This window comes from Pongo pygmaeus, chromosome 4, assembly GCF_028885625.2.
Source record: "Pongo pygmaeus isolate AG05252 chromosome 4, NHGRI_mPonPyg2-v2.0_pri, whole genome shotgun sequence".
Taxonomy (NCBI): domain Eukaryota; kingdom Metazoa; phylum Chordata; class Mammalia; order Primates; family Hominidae; genus Pongo; species Pongo pygmaeus.
This window is the reverse complement of record NC_072377.2, coordinates 36,087,878-36,110,980: the sequence shown is the minus strand read 5'-3', so window position 1 is coordinate 36,110,980 and position 23,103 is coordinate 36,087,878. Positions and strand designations below refer to the sequence as shown.

General features: G+C 40.4%; 1 protein-coding gene across 3 annotated transcripts in view; it reads left to right on the top strand.

Annotated features, from left to right (window-relative positions):
* LOC129036100 (UDP-glucuronosyltransferase 3A1-like) overlaps positions 1-23,103 on the top strand; it is a 50,799-nt gene that overhangs the window by 12,335 nt on the left and 15,361 nt on the right. For all 3 annotated transcript variants that reach the window (XM_054487051.1, XM_054487052.2, XM_063664719.1), the window contains one exon: positions 21,332-21,446. In XM_054487051.1, the coding sequence (XP_054343026.1) occupies positions 21,332-21,446 (115 nt within the window). The remainder of the gene's footprint in view (positions 1-21,331; positions 21,447-23,103) is intronic.

Sequence of the window (23,103 nt, the reverse complement as noted above, 5' to 3'; positions counted from 1 at the left end):
TCCTCTACTTGATCCATCTTGCTGTTGAATATCTCTAATGAATTATTCAGTTCAGCAAACGGGTTTCTCAGTTCCAAGATTTGTTTCATTTTTTCCTATTATTTCATTTAAAATATGTTTTAGAGATAGGTCTTGCTGTGTCACCCAGGCTGGAGTACAGTGGTGGTGCAATCATAACTCACTGCAGCCCTAAACTTCTGAGTTCAAGAGATCCTCTGCCTTAGCCTCCTGAGTAGCTGGGACTATAGGCCTGTGCCACCACATCCAGCTAATTTATTTTTTGATTTCTTTTTTTTTTGAGTTGGAGTCTTGCTCTGCTGCCCAGGCTAGAGTGCAGTGGTGCAATCTTGGCTCACTGCAACCTCCACCTCCCGGGTTCAAGCAATGCCCCTGCCTCAGCCTCCTGAGTAGCTGGGACTACAGTTGCACACCACCATGTCTGGCTTTTTTTTTTTTGTATTTTTAGTAGAGACGGTGTTTCACCGTGTTGGCCAGACTGGTCTCGAACTCCTGACCTCAGGAATTCCACCCACCTTGACCTCTTAAAGTGCTGGGATTACAGGCGTGAGCCACCATGCCCGGCTGATTTCTTTTTTTTTAAAGATGGGGTCTCTCTATGTTGCCCAGGCTGGTCTTGAACTCCTGGTCTCAAGCAATCCTCCCACCTCAGCTTCTGAGTAGCTGACATCATAGGCGTGAGCCACTGTGACTGGCCTAATTCAGTTTTTTAAATTAAATTTCTCTGATAAATTTCTGAATTACTTTTCTGTGTTATCTTGGAGATTGATGAATTTCTTTAAAGCTGCTCTTTTGAATTCTTGGTCAGAGAGTTTACATATTGCCATCTTATTAGGGTCAGTCACTGATTTCTTGTTGTGTCTGTCTGGGGAGGTCATGGTTCTCTATTTCATGTTGTTTCTTGTGGATATAGGTCTATGTCTTTGCATTGAAGGATTAGTTATTTTTTTCCAGTTTTCTTTGTCTGTCTTGTCTTGGTTTCAGTTGGATATGTTTGGTTAGAGATTCTTTGCACTTTACCTATTGATTTTTTTTTCTTGCTTTTTTCTTTTCCCACTAGGTTGCTGCCTCCTTTTCAGCTCTAGATGACACCTTAATCCCAGGTTTGCCTTGGTTCTGGCATAGTCAGAGTGCCACTCATCTTGAATGGAGAAAGTCCTAAAAGGGATATCTTGGTGGTGTAGGAAGGCTGTTTAGGGATTTGTGTCCAGAAGGCCTGTGGAATGGACCTTCTACAGCATGGTGTTGCTGAACATCCACTCTGATTTGGCATCTCCTTTGACTGAGTTACAGAGCAGAGTATCCAGAGTTGGGAATGGTAGTCCTGACTCCTCCCTTTGTCTCTGGGCTCCCTTTGTCTCTGTCCTCAAGGCTATTTCTCCTTTCAGACACTCTCAGTGCTTCTTGTGGGTTGAGGCAGGGACAGGTCTTCTATCAGAGGACCCAAGATGGTGGGGAAGTTGGTTGTCCACCTCGACTTCACTTTTTTCAGTGTAAAACTGAGAGACAGGGGAAAATTTTTGGCATGCTTGGTGCTGGGCAGATATGGTTGACGGGCATCACATATATGGAATTTCCCTTATCTTAATGTCTATTTGGAGTTTTTTTTATTCTTCTGTGGCCCTTGGAACTGTCTCATTCTCATATTTGAGTTCTGGGATATTGCTGGTGATAATCTCAGCATTGTATATTTATTTTTGGTTTTCTGTAATTGGGGAGTGAAGCTAGCTTGATTCTAGGATGCCATTTTGGAACCAGAAGGCCTCTTTTTCTTTCTTTCTTTAAGACAGTTTTCTGTACCTCACCATCTACCTGGTATACTTTTCTCCAAGTGACCGGTCCTCATCGTTTTTGGGTGACTGCCCAAGTTACATCAGTGATCTTCATGGGCTGACTCCAAACACTCAGGCCGGTGATTTTCTTCTCCTGACCAGAAAGTTCTCAACCTGACCAGCAGGTCAGTTTTGACTTTTTTTAGTAACTAGGTAGGAGAGCAGATCAATAGCTAATATAAGGAAATCCCTGATTACGATTCAGTTTTCTAATTCGGCCACTGGGCTTTTCTCTTTCTCTATAAGTGGTGTTCACCGTAGCCCTGAGGAGTGAAATGTACAGCATCTTTATCTGTCATAAAAGGTAAAGTAAATTTCATATTGTTAAGATCTATGGAACTTAATAAAGTAAAATTGTCTTTCTTCCGAAAATCAGAACCCATGGATAGATAATGACAGGAGTTAGACAGATAATGATCAAAATGCCATACTTTTTCTAGCTGCTTGGAAAGCTTATCTTTAGATCTTTACTAAATATCAAGAATTGAATCAAAGATGAGTAGAGATTTGGAGAGAGGCCTTGTATGATGTCTGGGTATTATTCTACCTGATTATTTCTGGTAGTCATTCTGCCATGGTAGTGTTCTGACATATATGTACTGAGCTGTTCTCTGGAAGATCCCAACTTGACTTTTCTCTCTGCAGCTCTCTCCCCTCTGGTATTGTTTTGTGAATTCTGTCTGCCTTGTTTTCTCTGAAATCTGAATCCAGTCTCCTCCATTCAGGGAGAAGGCCTGGCCAGATGTAGCTACCTTCTCCATGGGCTCTATTATGAAAATGTTCTCCAGTCAGTAATAAATGTTCTGCACTGACTGGTGTCCAGTGTTTAGAAACAATTTTTTTTCATAGATTCTATCTTCTTTATTTTTAGTTGTTTAAAGTAGGAAGGTAAATCTGCTCTATTACTTCCTCATGGCCACAGATTGAACTTCCTTTTCTTCATTTTAAAAACATTTTACAGAAGTAATATTGACTTATAAATAATAAACTGCATATATGTAAAGTGTACAGTTTGTAGCTGGGCACAGTGTGATATGTTTTGACTGTGTCCCACCAGAATCTCATCTTGAATTCCCACGTGTTGTGGAAGAAACCCTGTGGGAAGTAATTAAATCATGAGGACAGGTCTTTCCTGTGCTATTCTTGTGATAGTGAATAAGTCACATGAGACCTGATGGTCTTAAGAAAAGGGAGTTTCCCTGCACAAGCTCTCTCTCTCTTGCCTGCTGTGATGTAGACACATCTTCTGCCTTCTGCCATGACTGTGGGGCCTCCTCAGCTATGTGGAACTGTGAGTCCATTAAATATCTTCTTCTTTGTAAATTACTCAGTCGCAGGTATGTCTTTATCAGCATCATGAAAGCAGACTAATACAGTAAATTGGTCCTGGTAGAGTGGGGTGCTCTGTAAAGATACCCAAAAATGTGGAAGTGACTTTGGAATTGGGTAACAGGCAGAGGTTGGAACAGTTTGGAGGGCTCAGAAGGAGACAGGAAGATGTCGGAAAGTTTGGAACTTCCTAGAGACTTGTTGAATTTTTTTAACAAAAACAATGATAGTGATATGGACAATGAAGTCCAGGCTGAGGTGGTTTCATATAGAGATGAGGAACTTATGAGGAACTGAAGCAAAGGTCACTCTTTGCCCATACCCTAGAGATTTGTGCAACTTTGAACTTGAGGGAGATGATTTAGGGTATCTGGTGGAAGAAATTTCTAAGCAGCAAAGCATTCAAGATGTGACTTGGGTGATTTTAAAAGCATTCAGTTTTATAAGTTTATAAGGGAAGCAGAGTATAAAAGTTCAAAAAATTTGCAGACTGACAATGTGATAGAAAAGAAAATCTCATTTTCTGAGGAGAAATTTAAGCTGCTGCAGAAATTGCATAAGTAAGGAGAAGCCGAGTGTTAATCCCCAAGACAGTGGGGAAAATGTCTCCAGGGCATGTCAGAGGTCTTCACAGCAGCCCCTCCCATCACAGTCCCAGAGGCCTAGGAGGAAAAAATGGTTTTGTGGACCAGGCCTAGAGTCCCAGTGCTGTCTGCAGTCTTGGTGCCCTGAATCCCAGTTGCACCAGCCATGACTGAAAGGGGCAAAGGTATAGTTCGAGCCATGGCTTCAGAGGGTGGAAGCTCTAAGCCTTGGCAGCCTCCATGTAGCATTGAGCCTGCAGGTCACAGAAGTTAAAAATTGAGGTTTGGGAACCTCTGCCTAGATTTCAGAGGATATATGGAAATGCCTGTATTTCCAGGCAGAAGTTTGCTGTAGGGGCAGGGATCCCATGGAGAACCTCTGCTAAGTCAGTGTGGAAGGAAATGTGGGTTGGAGCCCCCACCCAGAGTCCCTACTGGGGGCACCACCTAGTTAAGCTGTGAGAAAAGGGCCACCATCCCCCAGACCCCAGAATGGTAGATCCACCGATAGCTTTCACCATGTGCCTGGAAAAACCACAGACATTCAACAGCTGCTCATGAAACCAATTGGGATGGAGTCTATACCTTGCAAAGCCACAGGGGTGGAGCTGCCCAAGACCATGAGAACCTACCTCTTGCATCAATGTGACCCAGATGTGAGGCTTGGATTCAAAGGAGATCATTTTGGAGCTTTTAGATTTGACTGCCCTGCTGGATTTTTGATCTGCATGAGACCTGTAGCCCCTTTGTTTTGGCCAATTTCTTCCATTTGGAATGGCCCTATTTACCCAATGCCTCTACCCCCATTGTATCTAGGAAGTAACTAACTTGCTTTTGATTTTACAGGCTCGTAGGTGGAAGGGACTTGCCTTGTCTCAGATGAGACATTGGACTGTGGACTTTTGAGTTAATGATGAAATGAGTTAAGACTTTGGGGGACTATTGGGGAGGCATGATTGTTTTGAAATGTGAGGACATGAGATTTGGGAGGGGCCAGTGGCAGAATGATATGGGTTGGCTGTGTCCCCATCCAAATCTCATTCTTTCCCATGCTGTTCTTGTGATAGTGAATAAGTCTTATGAGATCTGATGGTTTTGTAAAAACTTGTGTGTTTCCCTACACAAGCTCTATCTCTCTTGCCAGTTGTGATGTAAGATGTGCCTTTCACCTTCTGCCATGATTGTGAGGTCTCTCCAGCCATTTGGAACTGTGAGTTTGTTAAATCTATTTTTCTTTTCTTTTGGCAAATTACCCAGTCTTAGGTATGTCTTTATCAGCACCATGAAAATGGACTAATACAGAGTGGTTCATGCTTGTAACCCCCGCACTTTGAGAGGCGAAGGCGGGTGGATCACTTGAGGTCAGGAGTTCAAGTCCAGCCTGGCCAACATAGTGAAACCCCATCTGTACTAAAAATACAAAAATTAGCCAGGCCTGGAGGTGTGCACCTGTAATCCCAGCTACTCAAGAGGCAGAGGCAGGAGAACTTCTTGCAATCTCAGGAGGTGGAGGTTGCAGTGAGCCAAATCACACCACTGCACTCCAGCCTGGGTGGCAAAGTGAGACTCTGTCTCAAATAGAAAAAAAGTAAAAATTGAAACATATGTACAATTTGATGTTTGAACATATGTATATACTTGTGACTCCATCAACATAATTAGGATATGAATATTTCCATCATTCCAAGAAAATTTCTCTTGTCCCTTTACAATCCCCACTATGGGTCATCCCACCTTCCAGCTCCCATTGCTAATTAGTCACTAATATATCACTATGTGTTAGTTTGTGTCTTTTAAATTTTATGTAAATGGGATTATAAGGTATGCATTCTTTTATTTTGCCTTGTTTTAATTAACATTGTTGTGTTAGTCCATTTCACATTGCTATAACATAATGTCTATTGCCTGAGGCAGCATAATTTATAAAGAAAAGAGGTTTATTTGACTCACAGTTCTGCAGGCTGTACAAGCATGGCACCAGCATCTGCTCAGTTTCTGGTGAGGCCTCAGGAAGTTTACAGTCATAGCAGAAGACAAAGGGGGAACTGGCTAGTCACATGATGAGAGGGAGCTAGAAAGGGTGGGTGGAGGTGCTAAGCTGTTTTAAATAACCAGCTCTTGTGTGAATTCACTACCATGGTGACAGCACCAAGCCGTCTATGAGGTATCTGATCCCAAGACTCAAACAGCTCTCACTAGGCCCACCTACAACTTTGGAGGTCACATTTCAATGAGATTTGGAGGGGGCAAACATCCAAAGAATATCAATTATTATTTAAAGCTTCATTCATACTGTGTTTATGAGTTATTTATTAATTTTTATTGCTTACTAGTATTCTATTGTATTCGTTACTAAAATGTGTTTATTTAGTTTTCTGTTGATAGACATTTGGGTTATTACAAATAACCCAAATAGTTTGGGACTATTACAAATAAACCTGCTATGACCATTTTGTGTACAAGTCTGTTATAACTTACTTTCTCTTCCTTCCTTCCTTCTTTCCTTCCTTCCTTCCTTACTTCCTCTCTTCCTTCCTTCCTCTTTCTTTCTTTCTTCTCTTTCTCCTGTTTCTCCCTTTCTCTCTCTTTCTTTCTTCTTTCTTTTTCTTTCTCTCTCTCTCCTTCCTTCCTCCCTCTCTCCCTCCTTCCCTTCCTTCTTTTCTTCATTCCTTTCTTCCTTCCTTCCTTCCCTTTCTCCTTCCCTCCCTCCCTCCCTTCCTTCTTTTTTCTTTCATATTTTTTTTTTTTTGAGGCAAGCTCTTGTTCTGTTGCCTAGGCTAGAGTGCACTGGCACAATCCTGGCTCACTGCAGCCTCAAACTTGGGCTAAAGCAATCCTCTTACCTCAGCCTCTTGAGTAGCTGGAACTACAGACATGCACCACCAATCCCAGCTAATTTATTTTTTGTCGAGTCGGTATCTCACTATGTTGCCCAGGCTGACCTCAAACTTCTGGCCTCAGGTGATACTCCCACCTTGGCCTTTCAAAGTGCTGGGATTACAGACATGAGCTACTATGCCTGTCCTACATTCTTTTCTCTGGGTTAGCAACTAGAAGTGCAGTGGCTGAATCATATTGTTTAACTTTTTAAAAAATTGGCATACTTTTCCTGAAATGGCTGTACCATTTTAAATTCTTACCAGAAGAGAAAGTAGGGAATGAACCATTAGTTATCCTTCTTAAATTGGGTTGTTGCAGTTTTTCACTAATTTTAATCACAGAGCATATTAATACTTAGAGATGCCCTAAGAGATCTTCTATAATGCAAACTTACGCTTTTTCTACCTCCAATGTGTAGGAGCAACACAATTTCAACTTGATAATCAGGATCACCAATTTCAATCAGTACAGTAACTTCTTTCTTTGCCATTTGATTCAGAGGCATGGGGAACCAAAAGTGGATGGATTGCATTCTTACTTTTCTGTTTAATAGAATTATTTTTGTGTCTCTTGGTGGAAACATTCCTTCCTTTGGAACTAAAATCCCTAGTCTGAAAGAGCATAAAGCCGCAGGAACAGGAAGCAAAAATATTGATAGTGGATCACTAGGGGGAAATAGTGAGTGGCGATGCTGCCATTTCTACCCTTGATACCTGAACCCATGAATCCTGGCTATGGGAGAAGCAACATCATATATTAGATGTGATTAAGCACATATATAGTCTCCTGGAGAACATTTCCCCAGGCTTGCAATGTATTTCCACCACCTGTAGCTGTAACTGTGTCTTTTAAAAATCCTTCAGGGAGGGATAGCATTAGGAGATATACCTAATGTAAATTACGAGTTAATGGGTGCAGCACACCAACATGGCACATGTATACATATGTAACAAACCTGCACGTTGTGCACATGTACCCTAAAACTTAAAGTATAATGAATAAATAAATAAATAAATAAATAAATAAATAAAATGAAAAAAAAAAGTAAAAAAAATCCTTCACTGTTTCATTAAGTCAGCCACTTTAGGATGGTGGGGAACATGGTAAGACGATAAATTCCATAATTATGCACTCATGCTGCAGTTCATTTGCAGTGAAGTGAGTTTCTTTGTCAGAGTCAATGCTGTGTAGAATTCCACATCAGTAGATAAGGCGTTTTGTAAGTGCATGGATGGTAGCTTTGATGGAAGCATTGCATGAGGGGAAAGCAAGTCAAATCCAGAGTAAGTGACTTTTTGAGTAAGAATAAAGTTCTATCTCTTTCATAGTGGAATTGGTCCAATGTAATCAATCTGCTACCCGGATAGCTGACTAGGTTACCCTGAGGAATGATGCCAATCAGGCAATCAATGTTGTTCTCTGTCACTGGCTGACTGTGTACTCTGCAGCGGCAGTATCCAGGTCAACTTGGTGAGTGGAAGTCCAGTTTGATATGCCCATACATAAACTCCATCCCTGCTACCATGGCCACTATGTTTATGAAACCATTAGGCAAATGACAGGGTTGGCTGAGGAAGGAACCTGGCTGTTATCCACAGAACAGGCCAACTTCTCCACTTGATTATTAAAGTTCTTGTCTGCTGAGGTCACCCTTAAGTGAACATTTACATAGGACACAAATATATTTACGTTTTGCCCATTCAGATAGTCTTATAACATACATACCTCTTCCCCAGAACTTCTTGCCACCAATTTTTAAGTTATGTTCCTTGCAAGTCCATGATGATCTAGCCAAACCATTGGCCATAGGCAATGCAATGGACAAGTGTGACTTGTTGTGGAAGAGAAATGTGAATAAGTTTCATGCAGACTGAATGGTGTCACAGGGCTGGAGCATTGATGTATCCTTGAGGTTAGAGAGTGAAGGTGTATTGCTGACCTTGTTAGATAAAAGCAAACTGTCTTTGATGGACTTGACTAATGGGTGTCAAGAAAAATTTGCCAGATCAATAGTTGCATACCAGGTATCAGGGATTGTGCTAATTTGCTCAAGCAATGAAACTATTATCCGGAAGAGCAACTGCAATTAGAGTTTCCTATGTGGTTATGTTTATGACATCTATCATTCTCCAAGATCCATGTGTTTTCTGCACAGGTCAAAAATGCAAGTTGAATAGGGATGTGATGGGAATCACCACCCTTGCAATCTTTAAGTCCATAATTGTGGCATTAGTCTTTGAAATCTCTGTAGAGTGCAATGTTGCTTTGGTTTTCTGTTTTTCCAGATACAGGTCATTTTAGTGACTTCCACCTGGACTTTCCAACCATGATAGCTTACACTCCATACTTCAGAGAAGCAGCATGATTATTCTGCCAATACCGAGTATATCTATTCCAATTATGCATTTCAAATCTGGGGAAATAATCACAATCAGTTTGGGGAATTAGAGCCTTGGAATTAGGGTCTAGTTTCAAGATCCAATGTTCAGTAGTCTCTGAAAAATATAATTATTTTTATTTCCCCAATGCATAGCCACACTAGTAAAAAGCTGTAGGTTCCTTTGGAGAAAGCTGGAGAAAGATTAACAGTATATATTTCTAGTAGTGTAGTGGGGTCTTTTCCCAAGGGACTTTGCCTCCTCTTCATTCCAGGGCTTCTGTGTCCATAAATTGTCTGAGGTCTGTGTTTTTGTAATTGAAGTTAAACTTTTGTTTAATCTATTTAGGACTCCTTTGCTTGTACTCATCAAGTAACAATTTTGTAAACTGCTCATCTTCTTTTCTTTTAGGGATGCCATAATTAATTAGCTAATGCTCTAGGTCTCCATGAATCAGATTATTCTAATTATTGCTTTGACTCTACTATTCCTCATGGCAACCATGCTTACCTTGATTTTGGTGCTTAAGTGCTACCACTTGACCCCAGCCACCCCAAGATGCAATTAACTCCATTATATTTAGGGAATCCTACTTCAAGGGCATCATAATTTCTGACCCATGAAGGAGAACAAACATAGAGCCTCTAGTGGTGCTGGGAAGCCCCTTGCAAATTTGTTTCTCACAGTCATGGTGAAAAAAATGTGTCCTCTGGTTCTGTTTCCTTCCTGCACTGGGTTAGCAGTCCTTACATCTTCATTTCCCTAAGCTGTTTGATACTTTTCAGGGTACCAAGACAGATCTTGTATTTTACTTTTATTTAGTGTAGTCCACCCTTTCATCCATGTTTAATTCAATTAACCAAACAGAGCCCCTTTAACCTATTGGGCTACAACGATGAATCAAGAATATCTGTCTGGTGGCCTCATATCAATAAATTCAATCTAATCAAACTTTACACACCTTTCACCATTACCTCACATACTGTCCTACACATGTACCCCAGATTTTTGTCATACATATTGTTCTTTTGGTGTATAGTGAACCCTCTTATGGGTAACCTTTGACACTTTCTGGAGCTTGAGTCTATTTTTTAAATCTAAAAATAAAGAGGGATGCTAAAACAATATCTTTCAGCAAAATAACTCAGAAAGAGACTGTATAGTTTCTCATACAAATGAGATTAACTTCTCCAGATGGGTGTAGAAGAGTTGCTTCTACCAGTAAAGAAGATTCAACAGAAGTTAGAGGTTCAATAGCCCCAGATTCATAGGATCTGCCCATATGTCACTATCTCAGTTTTTAGGATCTCCTTTCCCAATCATTGCCTTGACTTTAGCAGAAAATACCTTGCAAGGTGAGGAATTAAATTTCACTGTAATTCAGTCTCAGGAGGAGACTGGGTTTGATTTTCACAAACATTCAACCCAGTAGCTATAGGAGATTTTTTTTTTTCCAGGGCAGACAAAGAAGCTTTGAGGTCATTAATGTGGAGATGGAGCTTGGAATTTAAAGCCTCGATCTCATTCTTTTCTTTCCATGCTTTCTCTATCAAATTAGAAGAAACCAGCTATCCTCATTATACTCATTAGTTTGATTTAAATATCCCAGAACATTGGCTTTTAGAAGCATTTGCTTAGGAGTGTCCAATGATTGCCACCTAATGCCACAGGATGAGTGCCCTCTTTACCACCGAAAAGAGTTATTGGCTTCAAATATAATCAATATTTGAATCACTTGGTTCTCATAATAGAGAACGAAACCTAGGAAACCAGAGTCCTAGGAAATCAGAAAAACAGTACCAATTGGATATGCGTGCACACACACACACACACACACACATACACACACGTATTTCAAGGACTTGGTTTACATAATTTGAGGTGTTAGCAAGTCCAAAATCTATAGGTCAGGTAGGCAGGCTAGAAAGTCTCAAGCAAGATCTGATGTTGCAGTCTTGAAGCAGAATTTTTTTTTCCCTCTGGGAAACCTCAGGGTTTTTTGTTTGTTTGTTTTTAAAACCTATCAACTGATTGGTTAAGACCCAGCTACATTATTGAGGTTAATCTATCTTACTTAAAGTCAACTGATTGCAGACAATAAGCATACTATAAAATATTTTCATATCAACACCTAGATTAGTGTTTGATTAAATAACCATGTACTCTATCCTAGCCAAGCTTACAAATAAAACTAACTATCATAGAAGAAAATTTGGAGTGCTCTGTTTTATGGCTTCCTTCTCTGCCTGGGAAAAAAATCTTTGAACGACAGCTCTGGACTTGAGGGTGGTGCACTTCTCTCTGAGTCACATCTCTACTTTGGGATCTGAATGCTATGTGGAGGGGTGGGCAGTAGGCATAGGTCTCCTTGCTTTCCTCCCCCAGCAGGAGACCTCACACTTACAAGGTGGGTCATGGTTAAGCGGCACCCCACTATTTGCAACAGTGCTGTGTCCAAGGTAGAGCTCATGCTTCACAAGTGGGGTGGTTGGTAGAAGGGAGCCCCCACCCCTTGGACACATTTGGCCAGAACTTAGCTACAGCAACAGGCAGAAAAGGGCAGGATGAGAAATGTTTGCATTCTGCCCCTCCCAGAAAAATACCTCTCTGGCTGAGAGCTGGGGTTGGAGCAAGAGGGAGGGAGCCTGCATTATTGGCTGCAGTTTGGGAGTTGGTGGGAGCAGTCAGAGGACGTCGGCCTCTCAGAGTTGGTTGAGTAAAGGGAGAGAGTGGGTCTTCATTCAAATAACACAGACCCCTAGGCTCAGTTTTCAGTGAATTTTGGTAGATTTTCTTGAGTAAATATTTCTTCTTTTTCTGTATGCCCTAGAACCATTTCCAGCATTTTTTTTTGTGTGTCTGTGTGTGTGTGTATGCATGTGTGTGTGATTTTCACCAGTTTTGGTATGAACGGTGTCTGGAGAGTTACTCATGCTATTATGCTGGGAATGGAATGCTGGTAATGATGGAGCATTGTTAAACTTACCAAGCATTTCTTCTCAGGAATGTAACTGAAGCACCATGCCTTCTACTTTGCGTGTGGCAATGGCACATCCCTTTTTGTGAGTTCCTTTGCATATATAGTATGTCTTGAATAAGCACACCCTGTGTATGTCTTGAATAAGCACACCCTGTGTATGTCTTAAATGACTGTGCTTGATGAGTCTCCTCCAAGGAGGACGTCCTCATTGTAATGTATAACTGCTCCTGGGGAAAGTTGGATATGATGATGGTCTTGCTGGCAGTGATTGTGGGCCAGGGTATTGAGGTTCCCCACAGTTAGCCAGTTACAGGTGATTTATGGCCTTTTAAAGATAAAGGGAAACTGACTGAGATCCTATTGAAGTAGGCCTTGAATGGAACATATTTGTCAAATCTATGATTGCAAAGTATTTGTTAGTATTCAAATATAGTAAGCTATTTTTAATAACCATGGGTATGAGGTTCTAAATGTGATGGATCCTGGCATTAAGGCTGTAGTAAAATGTTGTGAGGCATCATTAATTATTGCTAGGTTTAAAAATAGTCCAAATTGGGATTTTAAAGGGAGAAAGAATGGAGATAATTAACACTTTTCTAAATATATCTTTCATAATGGAATTTAATCCTTAAAGGCCCTTTTTTAGTCTATTTTCGGCAGTGTTAATAATTTTAATATATTGAAGCAGATCCACAGCATCCCTTTTTGTTAAGCCAATTCTAAGTGCCAAAGAAACAATTTTATGTTCGTTTTTTAATTGTTAGTTAAGAGTAGCCATGCCCAGAAAGGAATGGAATATTTTAGGAAATGAGTCTTAAGACTATGGAGTATTGATATAGTTTGGCTGTGTCCCCACCCAAATCTTATCTCGAATTCCCACGTGTTGTGGGATGGACCTGGTCGGAGGTAATTAAATCATGGGGACAGGTCTTTCCCATGTTGTTCTTGTGATAGGGAATAAGTCTCATGAGAACCGATGGCTTTTTTTTTTTTTTTTTTGAGATGGAGTCTCACTCTGTCACTAGGCAGGAGTGCAGTGGTGCTATCTCAGCTCACTGCAACCTCTGCCTAACAGTTTCAAGTGATTCTCCTGCCTCAGCCTCCCAAGTAGCTGGGATTACAGGTGCATGCCACCACGCCTGGCTAATTTTTTTGTATTTTTAGTAGAGATGGGGTTTCACCGTTATTAGCCAGGATGGTCTTGATCTCCTGACCTCATGATATGCCTGCCTCAGCCTCCCAAAGTGCTAGGATTACAGGCGTGAGCCATGGTGCCCGGCCGAGAAATGATGGTTTGATAAGGGAGAGTTTCCCTGCACATGCTCTATCTCTCTTTGCCTGCTGCCACCCATGTAAGACATTACTTGCTCCTCCTTGCCTTCTGCCATGATTGTGAGGTCTCCTCAGCCATGTGGAACTGTAAGTCTATTAAATCCTTTTTCCTGTATAAATTACCCAGTCTCAAGTAGGTCTTTATCAGCAGCATGAAAACAGACTAATTCAGGTATTTAGTACCAATGCTTAAGATGGGGCATATATATTTGCCCTCTATATTATATTGGGTAACTCCTTAAAAGTACAGAGGTAATATTACTTAAATTTAGTGAAATATTCTGATATACTTGCAATTTTTGCCCCATTGTTGATTAAGGTTATTATGGTTCACATGGGTGTATTTGATCTGATGTTAATCTAGAACTTATAATGTAGAGAGAAAATAGCCAATCAGTATCCTTTTAATTTTCCTGTAAAAATAAATGTTAAATTTCCAAAGGGTTAAGTTGTAGACTTTGTTTTAGTTTTTATTCTTGCATCCCACCTGTCCCCCTCCCCACCTCTTTTGGCTAACCTAATTCTCTCTTTGTCTTTTTGGTTGTTATCAGGTGTACTTTGGTGGTGGTGGGTGGGTGTCCTTTCTAACATGCTCATCTTTGTAAGTTTCTTTCTGAGAGAGTTCCAATGAGTATCAGAAAGGTTAGAGACCTTCTTTCTGGTAATTTTGAGAGACCCAAGGCTTAAATTGGGTTTGAAGGATCTCTTTGGCTGTATAGTGTTGTCATGGGTGCTTTTCCTAATAATTCTGTTCATCTGGAGCATTTTTAGCTACAGAGATATAATCAGCAATAGTAGCAAAGGCATTTTCTGAGGTCCCAGTGGACCATCTATTTTTAGGATTGTGGATGTGAGCATGCCACACAATGACTACCATTCTTCACACCATTCGGTGGGATCATATATTGCACTGATGTCAGTCTTTTTTTTTTTTTTTCAACTTTTTTAATTTAATTTTATTTTATTTTATTTATTTCTTCTTCTTATTATTATTATTATACTTTAGGCTCTATGGTACATGTGCGCAACGTGCAGGTAAGTTACATATGTATACATGTGCCATGCTGGTGCGCTGCACCCACCAACTCGTCATCTAGCATTAGGTATATCTCCCAATGCTATCCCTCCCCCCTCCCCCCACCCCACAACAGTCCCCGAAGTGTCATGTTCCCCTTCCTGTGTCCATGTGTTCTCATTGTTCAATTCCCACCTATGAGTGAGAATATGCAGTGTTTGGTTTTTTGTTCTTGCAATAGTTTACTGAGAATGATGATTTCCAATTTCATCCATGTACCTACAAAGGACGTGAACTCATCATTTTTTATGGCTGCATAGTATTCCATGGTGTATATGTGCCACATTTTCTTAATCCAGTCTATCATTGTTGGACATTTGGGTTGGTTCCAAGTCTTTGCTATTGTGAATAATGCCGCAATAAACATACGTGTGCATGTGTCTTTATAGCAGCATGATTTATAGTCCTTTGGGTATATACCCAGTAATGGGATGGCTGGGTCGAATGGAATTTCTAGTTCTAGATCCCTGAGGAATCGCCACACTGACTTCCACAAGGGTTGAACTAGTTTACAGTCCCACCAACAGTGTAAAAGTGTTCCTATTTCTCCACATCCTCTCCAGCACCTGTTGTTTCCTGACTTTTTAATGATTGCCATTCTAACTGGTGTGAGATGGTATCTCATTGTGGTTTTGATTTGCATTTCTCTGATGGCCAGTGATGGTGAGCATTTTTTCATGTGTTTTTTGGCTGCATAAATGTCTTCTTTTGAGAAGTGTCTGTTCATGTCCTTCGCCCACTTTTTGATGGGGTTGTTTGTTTTTTTCTTGTAAATTTGTTGGAGTTCATTGTAGATTCTGGATATTAGCCCTTTGTCAGATGAGTAGGTTGCGATAATTTTCTCCCATTTTGTAGGTTGCCTGTTCACTCTGATGGTAGTTTCCTTTGCTGTGCAGAAGCTCTTTAGTTTAATTAGATCCCATTTGTCAATTTTGGCTTTTGTTGCCATTGCTTTTGGTGTTTTAGACATGAAGTCCTTGCCCATGCCTATGTCCTGAATGGTATTGCCTAGGTTTTCTTCTAGGGTTTTTATGGTTTTAGGTCTAACATGTAAGTCTTTAATCCATCTTGAATTGATTTTTGTATAAGGTGTAAGGAAGGGATCCAGTTTCAGCTTTCTACATATGGCTAGCCAGTTTTCCCAGCACCATTTATTAAATAGGGAATCCTTTCCCCATTGCTTGTTTTCCTCAGGTTTGTCAAAGATCAGATAGTTGTAGATATGTGGCATTATTTCTGATGGCTCTGTTCTGTTCCATTGATCTATATCTCTGTTTTGGTACCAGTACCATGCTGTTTTGGTTACTATAGCCTTGTAGTATAGTTTGAAGTCAGGTAGCATGATGCCTCCAGCTTTGTTCTTTTGGCTTAGGATTGACTTGGCGATGCGGGCTCTTTTTTGGTTCCATATGAACTTTAAAGTAGTTTTTTCCAATTCTGTGAAGAAAGTCATTGGTAACTTGATGGGGATGGCATTGAATCTGTAAATTACCTTGGGAAGGATGGCCATTTTCATGATATTGATTCTTCCTACCCATGAGCATGGAATGTTCTTCCATTTGTTTGTATCCTCTTTTATTTCCTTGAGCAGTGGTTTGTAGTTCTCCTTGAAGAGGTCCTTCACATCCCTTGTAAGTTGGATTCCTAGGTATTTTATTCTCTTTGAAGCAATTGTGAATGGGAGTTCACTCATGATTTGGCTCTCTGTTTGTCTGTTATTGATGTATAAGAATGCTTGTGATTTTTGTACATTGATTTTGTGTCCTGAGACTTTGCTGAAGTTGCTTATCAGCTTAAGGAGATTTTGGGCTGAGACAATGGGGTTTTCTAGATATACTATCATGTCATCTGCAAACAGGGACAATTTGACTTCCTCTTTTCCTAATTGAATACCCTTGATTTCCTTCTCTTGCCTAATTGCCCTGGCCAGAACTTCCAACACTATGTTGAATAGAAGTGGTGAGAGAGGGCATCCCTGTCTTGTGCCAGTTTTCAAAGGGAATGCTTCCAGTTTTTGCCAATTCAGTATGATATTGGCTGTGGGTTTTTCATAAATAGCTCTTATTATTTTGAGATACGACCCATCAATACCTAATTTATTGAGAGTTTTTAGCATGAAGGGTTGTTGAATTTTGTCAAAGGCCTTTTCTGCATCTATTGAGATAATCATGTGGTTTTTGACTTTGGTTCTGTTTATATGCTGGATTACATTTATTGATTTGTGTATATTGAACCAGCCTTGCATCCCAGGGATGAAGCCCACTTGATCATGGTGGATAAGCTTTTTGATGTGCTGCTGGATTCTGTTTGCCAGTATTTTAATGAGGATTTTTGCATCAATGTTCATCAAGGATATTGGTCTAAAATTCTCTTTTTTTGTTGTGTCTCTGCCAGGCTTTGGTATCAGGATGATGCTGGCCTCATAAAATGAGTTAGGGAGTATTCCCTCTTTTTCTATTGATTGGAATAGTTTCAGAAGGAATGGTACCAGCTCCTCCTTGTACCTCTGGTAGAATTCGGCTGTGAACCCATCTGGTCCTGGACTTTTTTTGGTTGGTAAGCTATTGATTATTGCCACAATTTCAGCTCCTGTTATTGGTCTATTCAGAGATTCAACTTCTTCCTGGTTTAGTCTTGGGAGGGTGTATGTGTTGAGGAATTTATCCATTTCTTCTAGATTTTCTAGTTTATTTGCGTAGAGGTGTTTGTAATATTCTCTGATGGTAGTTTGTATTTCTGTGGGATCGGTGGTGATATCCCCTTTATCATTTTTTATTGCATCTATTTGATTCTTCTCTCTTTTTTTCTTTATTAATCTTGCTAGCAGTCTATCAATTTTGTTGATCCTTTCAAAAAACCAGCTCCTGGATTCATTTATTTTTTGAAGGGTTTTTTGTGTCTCTATTTCCTTCAGTTTTGCTCTGATTTTAGTTATTTCTTGCCTTCTGCTAGCTTTTGAATGTGTTTGCTCTTGCTTTTCTAGTTCTTTTAATTGTGATGTTAGGGTGTCAATTTTGGATCTTTCCTGCTTTCTCTTGTGGGCATTTAGTGCTATAAATTTCCCTCTACACACTGCTTTGAATGCATCCCAGAGATTCTGGTATGTTGTGTCTTGGTTCTCATTGGTTTCAAAGAACATCTTTATTTCTGCCTTCATTTCGTTATGTACCCAGTAGTCATTCAGGAGAAGGTTGTTCAGTTTCCACGTAGTTGAGTGGTTTTGAGTGAGATTCTTAATCCTGAGTTCTAGCTTGATCGCACTGTGATCTGAGAGATAGTTTGTTATAATTTCTGTTCTTTTACATTTATTGAGGAGAGCTTTACTTCCAAGTATATGGTCAGTTTTGGAATAGGTGTGGTGTGGTGCTGAAAAAAATGTATATTCTGTTGATTTGGGGTGGAGAGTTCTGTAGATGTCTATTAGGTCTGCTTGGTGCAGAGCTGAGTTCAATTCCTGGGTATCCTTGTTGATTTTCTTTTTCGTTGATCTGTCTAATGTTGACAGTGGGGTGTTAAAGTCTCCCATTATTAATGTGTGGGAGTCTAAGTCTCTTTGTAGGTCACTCAGGACTTGCTTTATAAATCTGGGTGCTCCTGTATTGGGTGCATATATATTTAGGATAGTTAGCTCTTCTTGTTGAATTAATCCTTTTACCATTATGTAATGGCCTTCTTTGTCTCTTTTGATCTTTGTTTGTTTAAAGTCTGTTTTATCAGAGACTAGGATTGCAACCCCTGCCTTTTTTTTGTTTTCCATTTGCTTGGTAGATCTTCCTCCATCCTTTTATTTTGAGCCTATGTGTGTCTCTGCACGTGAGATGGGTTTCCTGAATACAGCACACTGATGGGTCTTGAGTCTTTATCCAATTTGCCAGTCTGTGTCTTTTAATTGGAGCATTTAGTCCATTTACATTTAAAGTTAATATTGTTATGTGTGAATCTGATCCTGTCATTATGATGTTAGCTGGTTATTTTGCTCATTAGTTGATGCAGTCTCTTCCTAGTCTTGACGGTCTTTACATTTCGGTATGATTTTGCAGTGGCTGGTACCGGTTGTGCCTTTCCATGTTTAGCGCTTCCTTCAGGAGCTCTTTTAGGGCAGGCCTGGTGGTGACAAAATCCCTCAGCATTTGCTTGTCTGTAAAGTATTTTATTTCTCCTTCACTTATGAAGCTTAGTTTGGCAGGATATGAAATTCTGGGTTGAAAATTCTTTTCTTTAAGAATGTTGAATATTGGCCCCCACTCTCTTCTGGCTTGTAGGGTTTCTGCCGAGAGATCCGCTGTTAGTCTGATGGGCTTCCCTTTGATGGTAACCCGACCTTTCTCTCTGGCTGCCCTTAACATTTTTTCCTTCATTTCAACTTTGGTGAATCTGACAATTATGTGTCTTGGAGTTGCTCTTCTCGAGGAGTATCTTTGTGGCATTCTCTGTATTTCCTGAATCTGAATGTTGGCCTGCCTTGCTAGATTGGGGAAGTTCTCCTGGACAATATCCTGCAGAGTGTTTTCCAACTTGTTTCCATTCTCCCTGTCACTTTCAGGTACACCAATCAGACGTAGATTTGGTCTTTTCACATAGTCCCACATTTCTTGGAGGCTTTGCTCGTTTCTTTTTATTCTTTTTTCTCTAAACTTCCCTTCTCGCTTCATTTCATTCATTTCATCTTCCAGGGCTGATACCCTTTCTTCCATTTGATCGCATCAGCTCCTGAGGCTTCTGCATTCTTCACGTAGTTCTTGAGCCTTGGTTTTCAGCTCCATCAGCTCCTTTAAGCACTTCTCTGTATTGGTTATTCTAGTTATACATTCTTCTAAAATTTTTTAAAGTTTTCAACTTCTTTGCCTTTGGTTTGAATATCCTCCCGTAGCTCAGAGTAATTTGATCGTCTGAAGCCTTCTTATCTCAGCTCGTCAAAGTCATTCTCCGTCCAGCTTTGTTCCGTTGCTGGTGAGGAACTGCGTTCCTTTGGAGGAGGAGAGGTACTCTGGTTTTTAGAGTTTCCAGTTTTTCTGCTCTGTTTTTTCCCCATCTTTGTGGTTTTATCTACTTTTGGTCTTTGATGATGGTGATGTACAGATGGGTTTTTGGTGTGGATGTCCCTTCTGTTAGTTTTCCTTCTAACAGACAGGACCCTCAGCTGCAAGTCTGTTGGAGTACCTGGCCGGCTGTGTGAGGTGTCAGTCTGCCCCTGCTGGGGGTGCCTCCCAGTTAGGCTGCTCGGGGGTCAGGGGTCAGGGACCCACTTGAGGAGGCAGTCAGCCCGTTCTCAGATCTCCAGCTGCGTGCTGGGAGAACCACTGCTCTCCTCAAAGCTGTCAGACAGGACATTTAAGTCTGCAGAGGTTACTCCTGTCTTTTTGTTTGTCTGTGCCCTGCCCCCAGAGGTGGAGCATACAGAGGCAGGCAGGCCTCCTTGAGCTGTGGTGGGCTCCACCCAGTTCAAGCTTCCCGGCTGCTTTGTTTACCTAAGCGAGCCTGGGCAATGGCGGGCGCCCCTCCCCCAGCCTCGCTGCTGACTTGCTGTTTGATCTCAGACTGCTGTGCTAGCAATCAGCGAGACTCCGTGGGCATAGGACCCTCTGAGCCAGGTGCGGGCTATACTCTCCTGGGGCACCGTTTCCTAAGCCCGTCGGAAAAGCACAGTATTCGGGTGGGAGTGGCCCGATTTTCCAGGTGCCGTCTGTCACCCCTGGAAAGGGAACTCCCTGACCCCTTGCGCTTCCCGAGGCAATGCCTCGCCCCTGCTTCGGCTGGCGCACGGTGCACTCACCCACTGACCTGCGCCCACTGTCTGGCACTCCTTAGTGAGATGAACACGGTGCCTCAGATGGAAATGCAGAAATCACCCGTCTTCTGCGTCGCTCGCGCTGGGAGCTGTAGACCAGAGCTGTTCCTATTCGGCCATCTTCACACTGATGTCAGTCTTAACCCTGAGTGCTCTTTACAATGGTGTGTGTGTGGGAGGTAATATATGATTGGGACACATAACCAGTGCTCATAGGGTAAGAGTTATTCCATTGAGTTACTGTCAGCCACAGCTCATGCTGTAGTTGAGAAACACAATTCCATCTGAGACATACAGATAGCTTTGGTTTGAGACCCATGATCCAGGGCTACTGAAAAGAGGGTCCCAATATGTCATTTCTGTCTCACAATGCAAATTATTGAAACTTCTGATTGAAACTTGAATTGAGGTGAGGATTCTCCCACTTTGGCCTGGCTTGCTTGGTTTGGAGTTCTCATTAGTAACAAGGGAGAATGAGTGGAAGTTTTCTTCTCAGTTTGCCCAGATGAGGCACAGAAAGTGAAGTAGGAGCTGGGGCTGGAAAGGAGTCAGCAGTCAAACTCCAAGAATGGAGTCAGACTTCTTATTACACATGGGTGATGGGGGAGGGGTGGGGCTGGTAAGTAGAATGAAGGGGACTACCATTTTTTTAATTTTGCCTTTTAGAGCTTTTTGACTGAATAAAAACCTATTTGTAGGTATCATTTTAAGTCATGAAAATGATTTTTTCTAAAAGAGAAAATAGCATGGGCTCTGAAATCAATCTGACCTATATTTAAACACAAGCCCTACAGCTCATTATGTGTGCAAAGGAGACAAATTACCTCACACTGCATTAGTTTCTGTTGTCTCATCTATAAAATAAGTGTAATAGCTGTTCCTTTAAATGAAAGCTTTAAGTGGAAACTTTTATAACTTTAAATTGAATAAAAGTGCCTGGATAATGATAAAGTCTCAATATTATCAGGTTGTGCAATTGAATGAATGAAAAAGAAAAACAAAACCAAATCAACATAAAACTTTAAACATTTCCGTAAATGTAAAATTAATAGAATAAAACTTTAATATCATCATGCTAATGTTAATCCATGTTGTATGATATATTTACCTTTTTAACCAACTGGTGTTTTCTTAGATATTAAAGAGGAGGAAAAATCATACCAAGTTATCAGGTGGTTTTCACCTGAAGATTATCAAAAAAGAATTAAGAAGCATTTCGATAGTTACATAGAAACAGCATTGGATGGCAGGTAACTTCTTTTCATTCTATGAAGCAAAGAGTCACTATTTTAGTGATACAAATGAATAGAGAGATGCATGATATTTGGAGTGAGTTTTAGAGAAATAGATAGGTGGGTGATGGATAGATGGAGGAATAGATGATGTGTGAGTGGATGAATGGATAGATGGATGGACGGTTGGATAAATGAGGGGATGGAGAAATAGAGGACAGGTGGGTGGTTGAGTGCATACAGTAGACAAGGTTTGCATTCCCAACAATTGAGTCTATAGTGTCCTTCTTCTACCATAAGAGTTCTATAGAAAGTGGGGGATTGCTCCTCTGAGTCTTGCTTACAACACTTCACCTATAATCTTTGTATGCATTCTCCCCAATAAAGAAGCTAGGATCTTCAACTATTTTGTTTGTCAAGAAAAAAGAAACACCTATTCTCACTTATTTTCCCTCCTTTGTCCTCTCATAAATTCACTAATGGAGAAAACTCTTATGAACATTGATTTTTCACACCTTGTATCTTCACCTTTTAAACTCCTTAAAAACAATCAAATACCCTGATGGTATACAATGAGAGATGAGCTTGAGACTTTTTGCCCTCACCTGGAATACAAAGAATCTCCTTCATCTGCCACATAAAAGAGGAGAAACACAAATCCATGCCATTCTTAGTTAATTATAGTGGCTTCATCCTCTTTGCTTTCCTTGAAAATTCTACTCAGTAGTCAAGGTGGTGCTCAAATCTAATTATTCCATAAAGCTTGCTTCCTCACTCAAGCTGGAAGATCACATTCTCTCCTCCATAGGTCTGGCATATAGCACTCATTTGATTCTTAGTCTATGGCATCTTGTGTTGTTAAATATTTTTAAAGTATATGTGTTGTCTCTTCTCTTCCAGCTTGATTTCTTTGAAGACAGGTTCCAGATACATGTTAAATATTGTCTAAGTTACTGGGATCAGTGCCTTCCTGTGATTTTTTTTCAATATATTTACTTGAAATATGATTAATGTTATACTTTTGGGAAGTTTATACTGTATATATTGAATATATCCACAATATTTAAAAATCATTCTTTATGTAAAAATTTTTAAAAAATGAAATAGTGGATAATTTCAGAGAATCACCATTGTAATTTAAAGTTGATTCTTAAGAACAGGCAGAGATCTGCATATCACTCATGAGTTCTAAACCTGTAGGCCTTCTTTATGTGAAGTGACATGATATGATGGTGTATGGGTTACAGGCTTGCTGGGCTATTGCTTCTTCCATTCTTCATGTGATTAGGAGGCCTGTGGTCTCCAGAGCACCTGTACCTATTACCACTGCTCAGGAACTGCTTCATCTCTTCTTCTGTATTCTATATAAACAGGATCATTTTCTACGCAAGCAATTATGGGAAGACATTGAAGGGCAGTAGCTTCTGGAATAGTGCCATAGGCAAGAGTCTTAACTAGGTATCAGTAAAACTTTAGCGTTATTTTATATGAATGTTCCAGCCAGCATGAAGTGAAAAGACTGATAATACATTTCAAACCAGGCTTTTATTTTTATTTTATTTTTTACTGCTTAACTCCTAGGCTAGGAAGAAAAATCTCATTTCAGCTGAGATTTTGGATTCTAATATTGTCATCAAAAAGTTCATTGCATGAGACAATCTGTCAAATGCAAGAT